At 38.1% G+C, this 23,028-nt stretch overlaps 1 protein-coding gene and 1 pseudogene across 2 annotated transcripts in view; one reads left to right on the forward strand and one right to left on the reverse strand.

Moving 5' to 3' along the window:
* ENTPD7 (ectonucleoside triphosphate diphosphohydrolase 7) overlaps nucleotides 1–22,013 on the forward strand; it is a 50,431-nt gene extending 28,418 nt beyond the window's left edge. For both annotated transcript variants that reach the window (XM_027062827.2, XM_053207013.1), the window contains 6 exons: nucleotides 3,496–3,629; nucleotides 6,863–7,029; nucleotides 9,286–9,610; nucleotides 11,439–11,524; nucleotides 12,346–12,507; nucleotides 13,955–22,013. In XM_027062827.2, the coding sequence (XP_026918628.1) occupies nucleotides 3,496–3,629; nucleotides 6,863–7,029; nucleotides 9,286–9,610; nucleotides 11,439–11,524; nucleotides 12,346–12,507; nucleotides 13,955–14,186 (1,106 nt within the window). In that variant the 3' untranslated portion in view covers nucleotides 14,187–22,013. The remainder of the gene's footprint in view (nucleotides 1–3,495; nucleotides 3,630–6,862; nucleotides 7,030–9,285; nucleotides 9,611–11,438; nucleotides 11,525–12,345; nucleotides 12,508–13,954) is intronic.
* Nucleotides 7,946–8,985, reverse strand: LOC113600262 (receptor-binding cancer antigen expressed on SiSo cells-like; annotated as a pseudogene).
* Nucleotides 22,014–23,028: the final 1,015 nt, after the last annotated feature.

Here is a 23,028-nt window from a genome sequence, read left to right on the forward strand (position 1 = left end):
CTTGTACTTCAGCGTTTATCTCTCACCAATGAGGAGCTTCAAAACAACTGAAATATCCACAATGCCATTCTTAAATTTAAAAAAGTTAACAATTTCTAGTATTGTGTAACATCTATCTAATACCCAGGTAGAGACTTCCTTTATTGTATCAAGAATATTTATTTGTAATTATCTTGTTAAAATCAGAATCTGAACAAGGATCATAATTACATTTGATTGATAAGTTTCTTTATAACAGCTTTCCCCCTCCCACCTCTTTTCCTCAAATCATTCATTAAAAACACAAAAACAAAACTGGCTCACTTGATAGAATGAAATTACCACATTCTTAATTTGATTGACTGAATTTTTGTGGGGTCTTAAACATGCTTCTCATCCCTCCTTATGTCTTATATATTGGAGATTAGATACAGAAGCTTGATTAGACACCGATTCAATTCCTTTGGCAAGAATAAATAATAAATAAAGATTGGCACTAAGTGTTTCCTACTACATCACATCAGAAGTTTTATAAGGTCTGCTTGTCCCACTTCAGTCACGTTAAGACTGATCAGGTTTCAGGGTTCAGGTATTGTCAGCCTGATCTAATCTATTATGAAAATTCTCCAGCCACTTTTCACTTAATGTTTATAGTAGCCAATTGTGATTGTTGTTTAGATTCATTTTTTCATTAGAGGTTGCAAAATAGTTATTTTTCTAATTCCTTCATTTCTTCTGCATTTAACAGTTGGGGTTTTTATATAACAAAATTTTCTTCATTAACTATTTGATTATCCTGGAATACAGTTCTAAATGGAAAGACAGGATAGATCTTTCATTCTTTCATTTATCAAGTTTTTGATTAATGAGTTGATGTCCTAGCAACTTCCAAAGGTAACTAGTGAAGTTTTTTTTTCAGTATCATTATGAGTTTGTAGATTTTAATGTGTTTGATGCATCGTAGTCCATTGCATCATCATTCTTTTCAGTGCTCAAATTACACCATCACTGGCCAGTTGGAGCACCTATAGGTTGGCTTCTGTACCTTTTAACATCCCAATAGTCTTTTATATTTCCCTTGCTTTTTGGCACACTAAGGTATATTCCATGCTTGTCTTGTATTTTTTCTACCTTAGACCTAGCATCGGACATTTTTTAAGGAGCCCTGGTTTCTTTTATTGGAAAATGATATTTAGAGACCATGGATGCCAGGAGTGCTTATTGCTCCTAGATTATCCTTACTTCTAGGCCCTTTCAGTACAGAGCTAGAAAATATGTATTTTTAGAAAGAGAAAAAGAAATCATGATAGTTTCAATTCATATTTAAGATTATAAGGTTATACAAAGAGGTGAAAAATCCATACACTGAAAACTGTAGAAAACTTATGAAAGAAATTGAAGAAGGCACACAAAAAAATCGAAAAATATTCCATGCTCCTGGATTGGAAGAACAAATATTGTTAAAATATCCATACTACCCAAAGCAATCTAAATATTCAATGCTATCCCTGTCAAAATAACACCAGCATTCTTCACAGAGCTAGAACAAACCATCCTAAAATTTGTATGGAACCAGAAAAGACCCCGAATAGCCAAAGCAATCCTGATAAAGAAAACCAGAGCTGGAGGCGTCACACTCCTGGACTTCAAGACGTATTATAAAGCTGTAATCATCAAGACAGTATGGTACTGGCACAAAAACAGACCCTCAGATGAATGGAACAGAATAGAGAACCCAGAAATGGATCCACAAACATATGGCCAATTAATCTTTGACAAAGCAGCAAAGAATATCCAATGGAATACAGTCTCTTGAGCAAATGGTGCTGGGAAAACTGGACAGTAACATGCAGAAGAATGATCCTGGACCACTTTCTTACACCATACACAAAAAATAAACTCAAAATGGATGAAAGACCTAAACGTAAAACAGGAAGCCATCAAAATCCTAGAGGAGAAAGCAGCCAAAAGCCTCTTTGACCTCGGCTCCAGCAACTTCTTACTCAACATGTCTCCAGCGGCAAGCAACACAAAAGCAAAAATGAACTATTGGGACCTCATCAAACTAAAAAGCTGCACAGCAAAGGAAACAATCAGCAAAACTAAAAGGCAACCAACAGAATGGGAAAAGATATTTGCAAATGACATATCAGATAAAGGGTTAGTATCCAAAATCTATAAAGAACTTAGCAAACTCAACACCCAAAAAACAAATAATCCAGTGAAGAAATGGGCAAAAGACATGAATAGACACTTCTCCAAAGAAGACATCCAGATGGCCAACTGACACATGAAAAAATGCTCAACATCAGTCATCATCAGGGAAATACAAATCAAAACCACAATGAGATGCCACCTCACACCAGTCAGAATGGCTAACCTTAACAACTCAGGCAAGACTGCGGAGAAAGGGGAACTCTTTTGCACTGCTGGTGGGAATGCAAACTGGTGCAGCCACTCCGGAAAACAATATGGAAGCTTCTCAAAAAGTTAAAAATAGGACTACCCTATGACCCAGCAATCACACTACTAGTTATATATCCAGGGGATACAAGTGTGCTGTTTCGGAGGGGCACATGCACCCCAATGTTTATAGCAGTGCTATCGACAGTAGCCAAAGTATGGAAAGAGCCCAAATGTCCATCAACAGATGAATAAAGATGTGATACACACACACACACACACACACACACACACACACACACACACACACACACAACGGAGTATTACTCAGCAATCAAAAAAATGAAATCTTGCCATTTGCAACAACATGGATAGAACTAGAGGGCATTATGCTAAGCGAAACTAGTCAGAGAAAGACATATATGACTTCACTCATGTGGAATTTAAGATATAAAACAGATGAACATAAGGGAAGGGAAGCAAAAATAATATAAAAACAGGGAGGAGGACAAAACAGACTCTTAAATACAGAGAACAAACTGAGGGTTGCTGGAGGGGCTGTGGATGAGGGGATGGGCTAAATGGGCAAGGGGCATTAGGGAAGACACTTGTTGGAATGAGCACTGGGTGTTTTACATAGGGGATGAATCTATAATCTCCTAAAACCATTATTGCACTATATGCTAACTAACTTGAATATAAATAAAAATAAATTAATTAAAAAAAGATTATAAGGTTGTTGCTTAATATTGTTGAGTTTATACCTGTATGTTTTTTTCTTTTATGCTGAGTATTTGTTCCTAAACATATTAATATAAACATTTATTTGCTTTATTTCATAACATGTTTAATGGCTTAAAAAATTATTATCAATAAGACTACTACAATGCAGTTTAAGATATTTATTTGCTTCTGTTGTCAGTAAGATACATCCTATAAGGGATATAGTAAAAATGTTACTTGAAAGAATTCTCTGTAATACATAGTTGATACAGTGAGATTAATTTATTTCAGTTTGCTCTTCATTTTTTAAGGGATTTCTATTTTGATTTTTTTTCATTTTTGATTTGTTTTTTAATTACTAGGCCTTTTCTTTTCCCTTATTTATTTCAGAATCAGATGCTGAGGGTCCCCAGGAATTGGCAACAGGGCGCAGAAGGACAGTAGGGATACTAGATATGGGAGGAGCCTCTCTCCAAATTGCTTATGAAGTTCCTACCTCAGCCTCTGTCCTTTCTCCGAAACAGGTATTTTACCTTTTAGGGATATTGGGTTGCTACAAATGCCAGTATTTGGGAAAGAAGGTCACTGTTTTTTGACTTAGACCAATTTGCATGGGTCCAAATATTTGTTCAGATACTCACTAGCTTACATTATCTTGGTTAGGTTACCTCTCTGAGCTTTAATCTCCTGTATGAAAAGAGAATAATAATAGTATCCACTTCATGAAGTTGGGAAGATGAAATGACACCATGTGTGTAAAGCACTTGACAAACTTTCCAACATGTGCTAAATGTTTAATGTATTTTAGCAGTTATACTCCCTGTCTCCTGGGACTGCTAGAAGATTAAACATGATAATTCATATAAAGCCCAGAGTACAGTATTTGGTACATTACTTGTTCATTAAATGTTATTTCCTTTCCCTTACTTGTGATTCCATTCTTGTGCTTCTAAATTCCTTACCTGACTAGAATGTAAAGAATATATGTATCCTGAGGAAAGAGTTTTATCATAGAGAGGAAAAAGAGCTGCAGACAGTTTTTAAACACCTGTTGTGTGCAAGGAATGAGACATATCGTACTGCCCCCAAAAACTTATTATAATCTATCAGTGAAGACAGCCTGTGATAACAGGCAGACTATGGAAGTACTAAAATTTGATCTAAACCAGGGTTTCTCATCATTGGCACTATTGACAGTTTGAGCTGGATAAATCTTTGTTGTCGAGAGCTGTCCTGTGCATAATATGATGTTTAGCAGCATCCCTGGCCTCTACCAGATATCAGTAATGTCCCCACTCTACTCGTCTACTACATGAATGGGAGTCATGCTGGCTTCCTGGAAAGTAAGGTATTTACCTGGGCCCTGGATGATAAGTAGGCTTTTGCATTTGAAGGTTGAGGAAGGCCACCTTTATGGAGGAAATAGTATGCACAAGGGCACAAAGAAAGCAGCAAAGAGCTCAGAATGTCCAAGAAACGTTGAATAGCCTGTTGTAGTATAGAATTTTCCAGTATAGTAAGTCTAGGAAGATAAGATGAAGTTAAATTGTAAGGAGTCTTGGGTGCTATGCTAGGGAATTTCACTTTTATTTCTATAGATGGAGGAGAATCAGCAAAGGTTTTTGAGTAGGGCAGTCATATGGGCCTCAGTTTCATCATCTATGAAATAATTAAATTCTGAAGGTCCTTTTCAGCTCCATTATGTGACTGATAATAGGTCCAATCTGTTTTTTTAGGAAAATAATTTTGTTGTCTGTATGAGAAAGAAATGTAGGTCAGGGAACCTTGGGTAAGAGGTAATAAGGGCTGACCTAGGCAATGTAAGTGGAAATGGAATGGAGGGCACAGATCTCAGGGGTATTTTGGAAAAAACAAAACAAAACAGTGTAGTGTAATGGTGTGGGTAGGGCAGAGAGGGATACCGAGTGATGCTGAGGTTCCCACCTAGGTGCCTGGTAGGGTAAGGAATTCAGTCACTGAGAGAGACCCCAGGGTAAAGGGTGGGTTGATGCTAAGCAAATGAGTATGGTCTGGAAGTTTGGGTGAGAACAATTTTCTGGTCTCTAGCCCAAGTCCTTGTAACCAATGAATTCAGTTTTACGTATGATGAATTTGAGATCTCTGAGGAGCATATATGCCTAAATATCCAGCAAGATTGTTGGGAATGTGGGTTTAACAATCAGAAGGGGTCTGTGCAAGGGTTGGAAATTTGGGGAACGAGGTTGTAAGACATTTTAGTCTTTATTTGTTAGTATGTAGTCAACAGGTAAAATGAAGGCATTGTTCTGGTAAGTGGCACTTATCCTTAAAGTCTTAAATAAAGGACTTTTTTGTTTGTGCAGATTTAGAAAGCAACACTAGTATAGAAAGTATACTTGCAAGCAACAAGTTAGATGTAGCCTGGTAATATAACGGTCTTACAGATGGATTTTAGGGCTTGGTAAATAACGAAAGGAACAATGAGACAAAGTACAATAGTGCTTTAAAAAATATAAGTAATCCTAAGTGCCTAAAGTGGTTTTTTTGGTACAATTCACAAAGCTGTGCACATTCAAAAAGTAATGCAACCACCACTATCGAATTCTAGAACATTTTCATTACCCTGAAAAGAAACCCCACATTCATTAGCAGTCACTTGCCATTCTCCTCCCTCTAGCTCCAGCAACCACTAATCTGCTTTATGTCTCCTGTGGATTTGCCTCTTCTGAGTACTTCACATAAATGGAATCATACAATATGTGACGTTTTGTGTCTGGCTCCTTTCACTTAGCAAAATATTTTCAGGGTTCATCTCTGTTGTAGCATGGATCAGAACTTCATTTCTCTTCATGATTGAATAACCATATGACCATGCCATATTTTGTTTATGCATTCATCAGATGATGGACTTTTGGATTTTTGTTTCCAGTTTTTGACTATTATGGATAATGCTGCTGTGAACATTCACATATACATTTTTGATTAGTCATACTTTTCAGTCCTCTTATATATATACTTAGTGAAATTGCTGGGCATGATAGCATTTTCATTAATTAAAAATAAATACATTCAAAACAATAATTTTACAACAGTATGTACAAATATATGTTACATTAAGCACATTAGAATGTGGGGGTAGGAATGGGGGTGAGTATGAGGATAAAAGGAAGTAAATAGACAAAACAGAAATGGGGCTTTGCCATGGTAATGAGCCATGAACTGAGGAGTATGATTAACTCAAACCATGGACTGAAGTCAAAAAAAAAAAAAAAAAAATAGACCATCTTTTCATTAGAGGTACTGTAAAATGGAACTTTCCCAGTCCTAGTCCCTGTCATAGGATACATTAAAGCTTCTTGAATAGAATTGTAAAAACCCATAGAATAGGTCTCAGGATGATCTTCCAAATTCCTGACATTTATTTTTATCAAAAGATTTTTTCTTTCCTGATGATAAAAGTAGTACATTCTCATTTTGGCAAACTGGAAAATCTGAAAAGTACATGCAAGAAAATGACATTATCTGTAATGATTCTGCCTTGTATAGAACTACAGATCCTGTTGTTGTCTCTAATTTGGTATTTAGTCTCTGTACTTTTTTGTTCAGGCTTGTCATTTTGTGTCTTTGTTGAAAATAATGTTATGAGAATGAAAGAATGCTATAAGATATTTTAAAGGGTAGTTACAGCACACGAAGACTGGTATATTGGTAACGTCATAGCTCTCTGTAAATCAACCAAAATGAAAATTCCCTTTTTTCTCTTTACATTGTATTATAGGAAGAAGAAGCAAAGATCCTGCTGGCTGAATTCAACCTGGGCTGTGATGTGCAACACACTGAACATGTGTACAGGGTTTATGTCACAACCTTCCTGGGTTTTGGAGGCAACTTTGCCCGGCAGCGCTATGAAGATCTTGTGCTGAATGAAACCCTTACCAAAAATAGGTACTTTGGACATGGGGATCTGTGCCTCTGAAATAGAATCAGGGTGCAGATTTTAGGAAGAAATACTCATATTCTACTAAGATAGTTATGTCCTTGCTTCCTCCTCCTTCCTGACCACTCTCGTCAATGGGGTAGTGTCACTACTAATAGAGACCCTCCATTGGTATTCCCACTTGGTCTAGGTTAGGGTGCATTCTGGTCTTTGCTCTTAGGACTCAGAAAAATATAGCAGCTTACTATGGTGATCTCTTGCTGTGTCCTGTTTCAGGAATGGTATCACAGGATAAGTGAGGCTAAGTTATTAATTTACAATGTGCAGTATAATGTAGTTCTTAGCAGTTCCCTCTTGGTAGAAGACATATTTGTTCACTTACAGTGGAGTTGCATCTTACGTGGGAGTGAGGTTCCATAGTGCGCATAAAAGATAAAAAGCATGTGAAGTTAAAAATAATCTTCACATTGTTCTCTCATTAAGTCCAGAATAGCCAGTTTTTCCTGCAGCGTGGACAGATCACTGATTCTTCATTTGGCTACCACATGAAGTATTTAGACCATAATGTACAAATAGTTGTGGGTTTTTTTTTTTTCTTTAGTATTTAAAATTATTGTATCACTACGTACGTTGAAGGAAGTATAAGACAGCAGAGGTTTTTTTCACCATAAAATTACTTACCCCATTTGTTTTGCTAGAAATACTAACTTGAAGAAATACCGCTATTGTATTAATTACAATTATGAATACGGCGATTTGTAATAATTGGTCCACAGCAGTTGTCTTATTTGGGACCATAATAAAGAAAATACTGTCTCCTGATTCTTTTTTGTTTTTGTAAGTCTCAACTACCAAGAGGTCAAGGTGTTTTAGGAGACTCCTGTTATACCGAGTGATGGACGAATGCCTTAAAACCAAGCAGTGTGTTTGCATTCTGAAAATACTCTTCAGTCTGTACAGATGTTGCTTGGGCTGTGGAGCTCAGATCGCTCCTGCTGGCAGTCCAAAGAACAATTATGAAAGTTTTACACCAGTTTTGTTGTGTTCCATCTTTGCTAGCTGCTGTGTTTCCTTTTCCATTTCCTTCCTTTGTTGTTCTGCTGCCCTTTTCTCTTTGTCTGCTGTTTCCTGCCTCAGAACTTGCTGGGCTGTATCATGGCTGCCACCATGCATCAATATGTGCATTGGTATTTCTTGCCAAGTTCCTAATTGAGAAGACTGATCATTCATCTTGTGTAGCTGCTACTCTACTAGAGAAACCCATGCTTCCTGGGATGTCAAAATGTAATGGTTCTTTCTTCTTAATATGACTTTCTGAGTTTTTTTAATGGTGTCACATCCTTAAAATAGGTTCCAGTTGTTCCAGAACATTTTGTTGTGTTGCCACGTTCCCAATCCCTCCTTCAGTCTTTACATCATGGAGGCTTCTTCATCCCAGGAAGTCCACCCTTCAACGTCTGTCTGTTTAGGAACTGATGAATAATTAACTGCAGTTGACAAAGTTATTTGGTCTCCACTAATTTCTGTCCTCAGCCAGATTTAATCTCTTCAGGAACGGGAATATTGTTGCTGGACAAATGCAGACTTGAAACAGCCAGAACCATGTAATGGCCAAGATGGGGATTAGAACTTGGCCCCAACCTGTCCCTCCCCACATGGGGCCAGGCAGGTCCTTCCTATGGCCAGCCGTTGTCACTGACCACTGACACATCCTTCTCCTCAGGAAACTCCTCCAACCTTCTCTCTTTACCTTCTCCCAGGTGTTTTGCTAAATGTTAGAACCACACTCAGTGTGGTGAGATCTTGGCACTTCTAAGAAGCAGTGTAATGAAGACTAGATTGAGACCAGCAGATTAATATCTCTAGTTTCACTATACATTGGGAAATATACATGTTGATTAAAAGGTTGAACAAAATTTGATCACTGCCATATTTCTCTCCTTATCTTCCTCCTCTCTCCTTATCTTCCTCCTTCCTCCCTTCCTCCCTTCCTTCCTTCCTTCCTTCCTTCCATCCATCCATCCACCCACCCACCCACCCTTCCTTCCTTCCTTCTTTCCTTTGTTTCAGCTAAATTGAATTTGCTTAAGTTAAATGTTCATGTGTTGTGACTGCATGGTTGATACTCCATGCTTGTTTCTAGGGATGCCATATAAAACAAGATATCTGTGAAGCACATTCTTTGACCAAGTTTCTTATAGGCATTTTTTAAAGAGGTTGAATACATTAGTGATGTGTTTTGTTTGTTATTGTCATTGTGGCAGGTTGCTGGGCCAGAAGACAGGTCTGAGTCCCGACAATCCATTTCTGGATCCCTGCCTGCCCGTGGGACTCACAGATATGGTGGAGAGGAACAGCCAGGTGCTGCATATCCGAGGAAGAGGAGACTGGTCTTCTTGTGGGGCAATGCTGAGCCCCCTGCTGGCTCGCCCCAACACCAGCCAGGCCTCGCTGAATGGAATCTACCAGTCACCAATTGACTTCAATAACAGCGAGTTCTACGGTTTCTCTGAGTTTTTTTACTGTACAGAGGATGTGTTACGCATCGGTGGCCGTTACCATGGGCCAACGTTTGCCAAGGCTGCTCAGGTAAATTATTTATAATAAAGATGATTCATACCAGCAGCAGCCATTTCTCTATGCCTAACTTTGTGCCAGATGCTGTGCAAAGGGCTTTGTATGCCTGATTTCACTGATTTCTTCACAGGAGGAGCTCTGTGAACCTTCATTTTACAGATGAGAAAGTGGACTCAGAAGTTAAGGAGCACACTGTGCTGTACTATCTTCTAGTTCATTAAACTTAGGTTTCCATGTATGTCCTGATCACCCAAATTATCACCCAGCTCCAAAATCTTTGTGGTGGCTAATGGTTTTTCCTCTAGCTTTCCAGTAATCTTGTTTAATGTTTGTGGTCAAAAGTGTCATCCCCAGATATCTTTCCCATCACTTGGTATTCTCAGTTGTAATGTGCTTTTGGAAATGAGGTCACACAGGTGGGCAAGTCCACTTTGATTTTCTTGGTTTGTCAGGAGGCCAGAGTGGTATATAGAGTCACTTGGAATATTAAAAAGATATTGGGAAAAGCAATGTCAGGGGTACTATTTAAAACTAAAATGCAGAAGAAATAAAATTTCATTTAGAGCATATATAGGACATTAGCAGCTTATAGGCTTAAATCATTAGTTACCTGAACAGGTAAAAGTTTCTCTAGCTTTCTATAGCTCCTTTATTTAGATTCATCTCTGAAGGTTTGCCTGTCTTTCTGATCTTGTAGAAGAGAAACTTATGGGAAGAATTTGACCTTGTATTTTATTCTTTTCTTTCTGCTTTGTTACAGTTCTCTAGGGTTCTCTGGATAGAAGACTTCCAATTTAATAATGTCTGTACTATGTGTATTATTCTGTTCCCTGAAGGCAGTCCCTAAGAAATATTGAGGAAAACCTGGTTTGTATTTGTTCTTTCCTCTCCAGCCTCCAGGAATACACTTATATTCCTTTTCCTTTCTAGCATCTAGGGCTGCCTAACTGTTCGTGGCCTACGTCTTTCTCTCATTTTAAAACTTCTTCAAATTCTGTTCCCTTGAACACCAAAGGGCTCAAGTTACTGCTTACTCAAATTGCTAGTGGCTTCATATGTTCTTTTTCCCAGGTGAAAGAGATAATTTTGTTCCCTTACTTTTTTTTTTACTTTGACTCAACTGTTATTTTCCCAGTGATACCTTCCCTAGCAACCATATCCAAAACTGCAGCCCTCCCCAATTTCACCTATTTCCCTTTCCTGCTTTATTTTTCCATGAGCATTTATGTCATGTAACACACTCTATATGTAAATGTGTACGTGTATACATGTCTTATGTATGCATGCATGTATATGGTTATTGTCTGTTTTTTATCACTAGAATGTGAGCTTCATGAGGACAGAAAGTTTTGTCTGTTTTGTTCACTGCTAGATCTCCCTGGCACCTAGAAAAGCACCTGGCACAAAGTAGACATTCAGAGGAAAGGAATGGTTCTTTGGGGAGAACTATAGCAGGGGAACAGGCCAGTGGTAGAATTTGACCATTCTGTTCCATCTGCTTTACTTCCTCATCTTACATAGTGTAGAATGAGGCTCCCTTTGGCTTTGATGTTGCTATTTCTGGTCCTAACCTTACCCCTTTCTGAAGCCAAAGAGGCTCAGGAGCCGTGTTGGGCTGGCTTTGTACTGGACTTGAGGTGATGGGAATAAAAAGGAGACCCTCAGGAACCTGTGTTCTGGCACTTGCTTTGCACAATGTCCAGGGAATGAATGTGGCATTTCTGTTTTCCTTTGTCAACTAGTCACCCACAAGTAACTTTAGACATGGAACAGCTGAGACTGTAGGGAAATTAGTTGTGCTTTAATTTCATGTTCCTCTGTTTCTCTTTGGTTGTTCCAGGATTACTGTGGCATGGCTTGGTCAGTCCTAACTCAGAGATTCAAGAATGGTCTCTTTTCATCACATGCAGATGAGCATCGACTCAAGTGAGTAGCTTCCTTTTTTCCCTAAGATTGGCCTGAAAACGCAGATGGCAGATTATAATGAGAGAGAGAGAGAGAACAAGCAAGAATACAGATGGAATTTTCTGTTGAAGGAGAATCAAGAATTTGATTTTTAGATTTTGATTTTCTGAGTGATAAGGGCCAAAATAGTGAGCCTATTTTAGTGAAGCCAGGGAAAACCAGGGTTACCAAAAGGCTCATTCCAAATGGTTTGAAATCAAAAGTGGTGTTTTTTTAAAGCTTTTAATTAAAATATTGAACATGCAGAAAAGTGGAAAGAACAGTAACATAAATCCTCACCCAGCTTCAACAAATACCAATATTTTGCCAGTTTGGTTCATCAGTCCTCCCATTTTGTAAACATTTTAGTTAATACATTTTAACCATAAACAAAAATAGAATGGTATAATGAATTTCTGTATACCTATCACCCTGCTTCTCTGCTAACAGCTACCAACTTCTGGCAAATCTTATTTCATCCCTTTTCCCACCCTCTTACCACAATTGGGTTCTTTTGAAACAAATCCCAGACATCATGTAATTACAGCAGGCTCCTTAAAAATAAGGACTCTTATAAAAAGAAAGAGAAAAACACAGCAATATCATTATGGCATAAAGGTGTTCCTGCACTTTTGTGGTAAACATCAAGATAAAGTAGGCTCAGATTTGGCTCCACCTAGAGGCGAGGAAGGTGAACTGGGGAGAGAGATCCTTTTTGACATCCAATGGGAGTATGTGGAAAGTATTCTTTTTTCTTCTTCTTCTTCTTCTTAAAAAAAAATATTTATTGTTTTGTCACACAGATATCAGTGTTTTAAATCGGCTTGGATGTACCAAGTTCTTCATGAAGGATTCCACTTTCCCTATGACTACCCACACCTGCAGACAGCCCAGCTGGTATATGACCGAGAAGTTCAGTGGACACTGGGAGCCATTCTGTATAAAACACGATTCTTACCCCTCAGGTAAAGTGGACTGAACTGGCATCTTGAACTTAGAGGATATTGGTGTCTCAGAATAGGTTTCTTAAGTGACCACTCTCCCTCAAAAATGCATCCAAATTAACTCCCTTTATTACTATCCCGTGAACTATTATTACTAACCAGTTATGTTGAAACAGAAAGAAGGTTGAGAATTTAATCCGGAGTCTGTTCTTTAGCTTCGCAATTTCAGGAATGCAGTTTTGTTTATGCATAATAAATCATTCTTTAGGATTGAGCTCTTACTAACCAGTTCTAAGATTCTTACTGATAAACCAAAATTCATTCTTAGGTTATTGTAGAAAACATCTGACTAGAGAGCTAGGGAATGCTGGCTGTATAGAGCAGTCTTTCCTAATGGGTAGAGTCACTCTAGACATCATGTCATTGACTTGGAAGGCTTTTGGTGGGCCAGAATTTAGAACAAAGCACACAAGATGCTTTTAGGGGGGTATTGTCACTAAGCTATGATAGCCTGATGTCTTGCTCTATGTATATAAGATATTTGGGATAATGTTTGGGTACTCTCTCCCCTGTATTATTTCGGATAAACTAAAATGAATTTTTAATCTTTGCTGCCTGTTTCTTTAAACCCAATATTGTCAGAAACCAGGTAGCTGATAGATGTGAGAGAAGTGGGGAGCTGGAGAGTACGTGCTCTAGATGAAGGGCTGACTCCTATCATGCGGAAGTGCTGTCCCAGCATCTGCCAGTTGTCATTTGTCAGGACAAGCCAGAAATCCATATTTTATAAGCAGCATTTCAGTTTGGAGATTCACATTTAGAGAAAACACTGCAGGTCGAACCAAACAAAAACGGATCCAGTATCTGGACCTCCAGACTGCAGCTTCTGTTCTAAGCAGGCAGGCTCCTGCACTTTGGTTTACATGTCTCCTCTTTTTTTTCCAGATTATAAAACAGTTGATCAGGCAACCACTTTCTTTAGATATATCCTAAAGAAAGCACAGGAAGCACAGCCAATTTTTTTAAGGATTTCAATACACTCTGATTTCTTGATTGGATTTAGGGACCACCCTATTCTTGTTAGAACCATAGTTACAAACTGTATGTATGTATTTACAGAATGGCATGGGACCAGTGTTAAGACAATCAGTATTATAGATGATCAGTCTTATCTCACTGTTCACTTTTTTGTCTTCTCATTTTGTCCCCATTCTGGAGGACGTAGGCCTGTGAGGAGAAAGAAAGTACAGGAGGAATCACATAGGCCTGTGAGGAAAAGAAAGTACAGGAGGAATCACATAGCAGTCCTAGGGCTAGAGACGTTCTTCAGCTTTGCTTGCTCTGTGGAACTGGTATCAGCATATTTGCATGGATAGAATAAATGATATAACACCACTGGCCTTTTAAATCCACATGAATGTTTTTCTTTGAAATTAACGTTACTTGTCACCTTCAAACTCTTGCCTAGGGATCTACGGCAAGAAAGTGTCCGGCAGGCCCATGGTAGCTGGTTCCGTCTCTCCTTTGTCTACAACCACTATCTCTTCTTCGCCTGTATCCTGGTGGTGCTACTGGCCATCATCCTGTACCTTCTGCGGCTACGCCGGATTCACCACCGACAAACTAGAACCTCAGCTCCATTGGACTTGCTGTGGATTGAGGAGGTGGTGCCCATGATTGGGGTACAGGTAGGGCCATGAGGCCGGACAAGGACATAGAAAGCTCGAGTACCCCAGGGTTGCTGCCCATTGACTTCCACCACTTTCTTGTACTGGCCTCAGATGCTGCTTTGCCTGACCTTGGGATATTTGGCCTTGGAATTTCTACCTTAATATCTACTTTAATTCCTTCTCAGTATCCAGGTCCTCTTCTCTAAGAGAAACCGGAATTTAGTCTGTGAAGAACTAAATAATGAGAGTTTGGTGCTAACAAAGAGGACCAACCTTAGTCCAACTGAAGCATGCTTCTACTCCTTTATCTGAGAGGTCTAGTGTGTTCCTGGCATCTAGACTTTCCCCCTTGCTAAAGCATGAAGTTTGACATTCGGCAAACTGGAAGCCTGGTTGAAACCAAATTTGGAGCATCTGATACAAAGCCGAAGACATTCCAGCAAGTGCAGCAGCCCCTTCTTTCTCTGTAACAGAGATATCATTTATGTGGAGATCCACACCCTTTCATAGGGATCCAAGATATTTGCATTTCGCTGAAACAGATATGAACTTCCAGGCAACCAAAATAACATAGTTTCTTTGCTTACTTGACAAAGAAGCCGTTATGAGTGTGGTCCAAGATCCCTGACGTAGTGTTGCTGATGTTGATTATTACATGATTTTAAAAGGGTTTAGAACCCCTTCTAAATGAATGGTCAATCAAAGATTTTGACAGTATCTTATGTGATACCTGGTATGACCAGGATAGAAAACGTTTCTATGACTATATGCCTCACCGGCTGTTTGGGCATTAATTTTTCTTTTTGAGCCTTAAGTGTGCTTTGTAAGATGGAGAAACTGATAGGGTTGGAGATCTGGATTTGTCTGGTTTTAAGTCACTGTCTCTAGGCCTATTTTTATGAGCCCCTTTACAGGAAAACAAACAAAAAAAAGAGTTCTTTTATTTCACTACGGTCAATATGTAGTTTGGGAAGGGGGGTGTATTTGTTGTTTTTAAAGAAGGAAAGAACAACAGTATCAGGAGAATGGGCAAAGGCAATAAAATTCAAGGTCTTAATTTATTAATGTTTTCTGAGAAATAGAAATTTTCCCAATTTGACTCTTGGAATGTCTGAAAAGAAGCAAATTCTAAACTTTGAAAAACATAGATATATCTGTTAGTAAGCCACGTGGCATCTTTCAGAACATTTGTAAAGAGTTTGCTCAGTCACAGACCACATTTCCATTAATGAGGAGAGAAGAAAGCCATACGATTACATTTTAATCCACTACCCTTCAGGAGCTTTGTTCCTCCTCTACATGTAGCCTTTAAATTGCATGAGGATTTCTTTTTCATCAACTGGCATCTTCCCCTATGGGATCTTCTTCATACTTCATCCTTCCCTGTATGCAGCCTTGAATGTCCTGCCCAAGAATATGCTCCCAGACTTGAAATAGCTTTCTTTTCTGTCACTTTATTTTTACGATTAGATGAGTAGAGGGAATCATCTCTGCCTTTAATGGGGAAAAAGTTGGAAATATTAAAACATAAATTTCCACACTGGGAACCGGAAGGAATTAAATGCTTCATAAAACAGAGAAAAATAAGCCGAGATCCTCCTAGAAATAAATTGAGATGAATATAAGTATGCTGTTAGTTGGTAGGTGAAGAGATGATGAGTCTTAAATTGTTTTCAAATTAAATAAAAATGGATCTAGCAAAAGAGTCTTATAGTTCCCTGTGGAAATATTTTTTTACTTTTCATTAGGGTTCATGTCACAGCAATTTCCTTTAAGTTTTAAGACTTCTAAATTTCCTTGATCTTCTTTGACTTCTTATCTTTGTGTCACTGCAAGTGAGCCCTTGCCTTGTGATGGCTGCTTATAAATAATGTCCGAATGTGTTTTTTGCTAGCCAATGCCTCCTGAGGTACTCTTTCTTTTTCCCTCATCTTGGTTTCCAAATACTATTTTTTGGTTTTCTTGTAAGATCTGGTCAATGATCTTGTCAAAAGCTACCTAATTGGCTAATAGTGATCACATTTGTGTGCTCAAAATTTAGCTGAAGCAGGGAGGAGGTGGTGATGAGTCCAGTTTGAAAGCTCTTATTAATGAAGTTATTCTTCCTCCTGGTTATAACATTTGTTAAGCATTTAGTGTGTATCATATACTCTTAAGAATTTGTGTATATTATTTAATCATTATGACAGCCTTTCAGATTGATACTACTTTTTGTGTTCTTTTTATAATTGAGAAACTCAGGATACCCTATGCTTATCATTTTTCAATGTAAATGTATTTCTTACTCTTAATTTATTCTAAATAGTTTTTGAGTTTTCGTTTAGTGTATTATATCCTGTTTATTACTTTGATCTTATGGGATCTGGGCTTGTCCTTGTTACCACGAGTATGACTTCCCAGAAGCCCATGGTAGAAATGTAAGAAGCACAGATTTTTACCATATCCCTCAGAAAAACTAATATTTGTTGTTGATATTGGTTCCTGTGCTTCTGTCATTTGTTCCCAATTAATAATTTTGCATGATATCTCATTAGCGAGAAACATAAGCCATTTGTTCTCCAAGAGCCAATTACTTCTACATATTGCTGTCTCCTAAGAGTCTGTCTCCCTTATAGAACCAGTCTACCTTGCCTCTACACCTCTTTTTGCCCTCGGTTGTTAAAGATTTTTTAAGATCTCTATTGCATTTCTGCACTTTTCAGTAGTCTCCTTGTGAAGATAATTACAGTTTCATTAAATTCACATCCCACTCATTCCTTTGAATCTTACCAGCCAGTCTTCTTGATACCAGAAAAATGAATCTGAACTGCTTTAGTACTTTTATCATTAGTGAGACAGGTCACAGATGTCAAAATCAGAGTCCGTGCTGATAGGAGTTGTGATGCTTTATTAGCCTTACGATGGCACAACCCATCACTTTTCTCTGACTTCTTCTTACTAGGACATAATGAAAATAGGTATAATACTCAGTTATCTAGCATTACATTGACTTAAGTTGCAGTTAACTCTAAGCCAAATTTTACCATCTTTGTCTCTGTACCTTAACTCCTTGAATTGACTTTCCTTGGTATAGGGAATTTAGTCACTTTCCAACAACCTTGTGTTTATCCTTTAATGTCATCCAAAGGATTCTGCCTCCCTCTCCTCAGCCTGACAGCTTTCTTTAACTTCCAGGGCCTTAGGCTGTGATTATTAAAATGTGGTTGATTGAATCTGCCATGCATCTGTTAAGCTCATCTTTTTAGTTATTAACATTTATTATCACATCCACATTTGTGTTGTTGAAGTATAGTTGACATATACTTGTTTCAAGTGTGGAACATAATGACTCTGTTTGTATACACTGCAACATGATCACCACAATGAATCTAGTTTCCCCCATCACCATATAAAGTTATATGACATGCAACACAGTGTTATTGACTGTAGTCACCATGCTGAACATTACATCCCATGACATGACTTATTTATGACTGGGGTTTGTACCTCTTGACTCCCTTCTTCCATTTTGCCAGTCCTCCTTCTCCCCTGACTCTGGCAACCTCCAATCTGTTCTCTGCATTTATGAGTTTTGTTGTTTTTTTGGTTCCACATATAAATGAAACCATGTGGTGTTTGTCTTTGTCTGACGTATTTCATTTAACGTAACACCCACAAGGTCCATCCATGTCACAAATGGCAAGATTTCATTCTTTTTTATGGCTGAATAGTATCCCTGTGTGTGTGTGTGTGTGTGTGTGTGTGTGTGTGTGTGTGTGTACACATCTTCTTTATCCATTCATCCATCAATGGACACTTTGGTTGTTTCCTTATCTTGGCTATTGTGCATAATGCTGCAGTGAACATAGGAGTGCACATGTCTTTTTGAATTACTGCTTTTTTTTTTTTGTCACCATTTTTAAAAAATTTTCATATTAAATATAATTTATTGTCAAATTGGTTTCCACACAACACCCAGTGCTCATCCCAACAGGTGCCCTCCTCAATGCCCATCACCCACTTTCCCCTCTCCCCCGCCCCCCATCAACCCTTGGTTTGTTCTCAGTATTTGAGAGTCTCTTATGGTTTGCCTCCCTCCCTCTCTCTGCTTTCATTTTCTTCAGATAAATAGCCAGAAATGAACTTGCCAGAAATAACCAGAAATGGAACATGGTAGTTCCATTTTTAGTTTTTTGAGGAACCTCTCTACTGTTTGCCATTGTGGCTGTACCAATTTACATTCCCACCAAAAGTGCACAATAGTTCCCTTTTCTCTACATCCTCACCGACACTTATCATTTCTTATCTTTGTGATAATAGCCATTCTGATAGGTGTGAGAGGATATATCTCATGGTTTTGATTTGCATTTCTCTGATGATTATTGAGCATCTTTCATGTACCTGTTGACCATCTGCATGTCTTCTTTGGACAAATGTCTGTTCAGGTCCTCTGTCCATTTTTAAATCAGATTGTGTTTTGTTACTAAGTTGTAGAAGTTCTTTTTATAATTTGGATATTAACCCCTTGTCAGATTTATGATTTGCAAATATCTTCTGCCATTTAGTATCTTGCCTTTTTATTTTGTTGATGGTTTCCTTTGCTGTGCAGAAAGCTTTTTAGTTTGATACAATCCCATTTGTTTATTTTGGTTTTTATAGTCATTGCCTTTGGAGTTAGATCCAAAAAATTATCACCAAGAATGATGTCAAGGAGCTCACTGCCTATGTTTTCTTCTAGGAGTCTCATGGTTTCTGGTCTTATATCCAGATCTTTAATCCATTTTGAGTCAATTGTTGTGTATGGTGTAAAATAGTGGTCCAGTTTCATTCTTTTCCATGTGGCTGTCCAGTTTTTCCAACACCATTTATTGAAGAGACTTTCGTTTCCCCACTGTGTATTCTTGCCTCCTTTGTTGGAAATTAATTGACCATACATTCAAAGATTTATTTCTGGGCTCTCTATTCTGTTGTATTGATCGAGCGTCCATTTTTATGCCAATACGATATTGTTCTGTTTACTATAGCTTTGTGATACAGTCTGAAATCAAGGGGCATGATGCCTTCACATCCATATTTTCATTTTTGAAATAAAATAACTTCTACTTATCGGTATTATCTAAATAGATGCTCTCCCTACCCCTATTAACATGCTTTTGTTTTGCTTTTTGTCAGGAGTGAAAGACAAGTGGGTGGTATGATTTAAGGAAAAGAAGACTGGACTTTACAAATAGCTGGTTTGGATTCTTAGTCCTGGCTTTGTCACTGACTAGCTCTGGTACTCTCTAGGCAAGTCACTTGCCCTCTCTGGTTCTTTTTTCATCTATAAAACAAGGTGGCTAGACAAGATGCTCTGAGGCTAGTTCCAAAGGAAGAACTGTTGGCCTAAGGAACTAAAGGCAGGAGAAAATGTAGGAAAATGGTAAGAGTTTCAGGAACAGGATTTTGGCCTTTGGTTTAAAAGGACAGGATGACCAAGAGAGCTGGTGGTCCCCTCCTACTTTATCACTGACATTAAGGTTGATGGGAATGGAGTTTCCAACAGCAATCATTATACATAAATTTCAGAGGATGAGATTTTTACAGCTGGGATTTTAGAGTTCTGTCTTTTGTTAACCCCTTGGGTTTTATGAATGATAAAATTGAGGCCCAGAGCAGTAGTAATATGTGCAAAGTCTGAGTGAATGGTCTCCTGGATCCAGTTTTCTCTGGTTTCTGTACCACAGACACACACCTTTGAAGCTCCAATGAAGCTCCAATGAAGTTCTCATTGACAGAATCTTCCTGCAAGATTGTGTATTTCAAAGGAATCTATTCTTTATAATACAGCTGATTACAAGTAACCATGCCCAATCTTTATAACTGCTTCTGACATTCATTTGTGATGGCTTTGCTCACATTTAGGAATAAAATATGAAAGAAACACTTTGTTAGAAATGGCACCCAGTTGTTACCACATTTATTCTACCTTCTATATTTCTTTTAATCCTTTTACATTTTAGATGTTTCTTTTAAACAATTTGCTTAATTTTGTACAATTTTCTTAACCACAGCGTCTAAGCAATTCATTTGATGGTTATAATCAAAATTATTTAAAGTATAAAATGCCTATCAGATCTACCTCATTAATGAACTTGGCTGTATTTCTTGGGCAGTTCTCAGACTCCGTTACAGAAACAAAATGCTGTTTCTTTTTGCTGTCTTTAAACTTCTTTTTGTGCTCAGAACTAGTATCTAATTTCCCCTTGTGCTGTGGTATATGATATGACTTCATTTGGGATAAAGAATTAAGGTAGAAGTAGCAACAGATACTTCAGATTCTCCCAGATTAGCTTCTTAGGTCATGCTTAGTGTGAGAGTCCTGCTGGTAGGGCCACATGCTCTAACTTGTGAGGATTTTGTTGGTGTTACAAAAAATATTAGTTAAAAAACAAGAACTCTTTTATTATATACTAATAGACTTCCCTTGTATTATTACATAAGTGTTTTTCTTTTGCTATAATTCATTATTTCCAGTTTGTCAGTACCATTATTAGAGGGACAGAGGAGGTCAACATCCATTGACCCTGTGTTTCTCTGGAAGTCTGAGCACTAAGGAGAACCTTTTATTTGTAAAATTGAGTTATTACTCATAAGGGTTTTTTACTTTTAAAGTGTATGCAATCATGGCCTGCCATTTTTATAAAAACCAAAGTTGAAAAAAACTTCTGAATCACAGGATGTTTATAGCCATGCATGTATGACTTCAGGCAAGCTGAGGACGTGTCTGCTCCTGAGCCTCTCCTTTTTAAGTAGTGCAGCCACTTGTAGACCCTCTGGCAGCCTACCACTCTGGTTCTCCAGCATTAAGGTAGCCCTGATGCTTTCAAAGAAGCCCTTCCTGCAGAGGACTTGCCAGAGTTTGGCCTGTTAAAACTGCTCGTGGTGAAGGCTCTGCGCCTTATTAGCTTCATAATGCTTTCTCTGCAAGCAAGGATCCTAGACAAATACTTTGATTTCTGGTATTGCTGTCATTATGTTGTGTTTGAAATTCTCATTCCACAATTCCTCTTTTGTTGGAGCCCTGAAGTATATGCCTTATCTCTGTTATTTCTGCCTTGAACAATGAACTTTGCAGTGTTGAAAGGCATCTTTTTATTATGACCCACAGCTAGACACTCCCTTCTCGCTTTCAAAAACTGAAGGCTGCTTATGTTGCATCACTTTTGGGGGTTGCTAAGATTGTATGGTTTTCGAATGCTTCACATTAAATAATTTTGCTCAACAGTTCTTAAAATTCTGTTAAATACGGTTATATCAGTGTTGAACAAAAAGTGCAATGCATATTAGAGATGTACTGTCTCTTCTGCAGGGACATAGGTATATGTGTTTCATATGCCTATATATAACCCACCATACGTTCCAGAACTGGAAGAATTGCTACACATCAACTGGTTATCCTAATGTCGTGATCATCACTTTAGGCAGTAGCTAATTGTTACCTCCTCTACAATGGGACAGCATTTGTCAGTGTAAGTTAAAAACAAGAAAATTCTAGATTGATAAGAAAGCCAGGTGTTTTCATTTCTCTTGATGTTTTAAAAACAACTGACAGAATTATTGACAGATTTTAAGGGAAATTCATTTAATCTTCTAGGTATATGATGACTTATTTTGAAAGAGGTGTCTGGGACCTCAATCGGTAATTATCCATTTTCCATTCATTCATGCAATATTTGGTATGTGTTTGGTGCTGGGAATAATGCAAACATAAAAATAATTCAGGTAATCTCCATTTACCAAGAGCTCATAGATAGCCACAATACAGTTATACAGCTAAATGCAACCAGAATCGGTTTTTCCAAACTTACTCATCTTTAATAAAAGAAAAATGAAGAAAAATATCTAGAACTTGAACTTATTCATTCATTGCTACATTGTTGGAGGGAACTTTAGAAACACTAGCATTTGGCTTTTTGGGTTGGGTTTGGGAGTCATGAGATGATGGATGGGAACCTGCTCCTCTGACCGCAGTTCCCTTTAAGAATTCTATCTAGAAGAGGTGACATCCCATTAACACACTAATAGGATCAGATTAAATGAGATAGGGTTGGGCAAATTTGGAGGGGATGGAAATAAGCTGGTCAAAACTTCCTTTTCTTTTTTAGAATATTTTTTTTTCTTTTTAATATGAAATTTATTGTCAGATTGGTTTCCATACAACACCCAGTGCTCATCCCAAAAGGTGCCCTCTTCAATACCCATCACCCACCCTCCCCTCCCTCCCACCCCCCATCAACCCTCAGTGGTCAAAACTTTCTAAGGTAACTGGTTTATTAGGGGCTAGGCCACGGGTGTCTAAACTTGCCTGCATGTTGGAATGACCTAGGAAATTTAAAATTATGTCTATTACTGCTTCCAGAGATAATGATTTAATTGGTCTTAGGGGGAGCTTGGGCTTCAGGATTTTCAAAAATTCTAATTTGAAAAAAATTAGAAACTACCTCTAGCAATAGCATAAGCCCCGGGGTCATCCAGAATTTTTTTTTTAATCAAAGACAAACTATTACTTTTGTTTTGCTAAGAACCATTTGAGGATGGTAGCTGTTAAGTCACAGTGAAATTCACAGAATACTGGAGTTGAAAAGGAATGGAGATCATCTCCTTGAGACTGTAAATGGGCAAACCTTAGTCCATTTATGGCTCCCAGATGTGTTCAGCCTGTGTCATGTACTAAAAAAACCCTGAAATTAGTTGCCAATCCTTGAGAGCTTTCACATAAAAATCTAAATGTTTTGTTTCTTTAAATAATCAGATCTGACAACTCTAGACCTATAGAGCAGCAACAGGCCAGAGCTCAGCGGTGGTTTAGTTGAATAGTTGGGACACCTGCTTTTCCACTTCTCCACTGTCCTCA

This window comes from Acinonyx jubatus, chromosome D2, assembly GCF_027475565.1.
Source record: "Acinonyx jubatus isolate Ajub_Pintada_27869175 chromosome D2, VMU_Ajub_asm_v1.0, whole genome shotgun sequence".
In the NCBI taxonomy this organism is placed as follows: Eukaryota; Metazoa; Chordata; class Mammalia; order Carnivora; family Felidae; genus Acinonyx; species Acinonyx jubatus.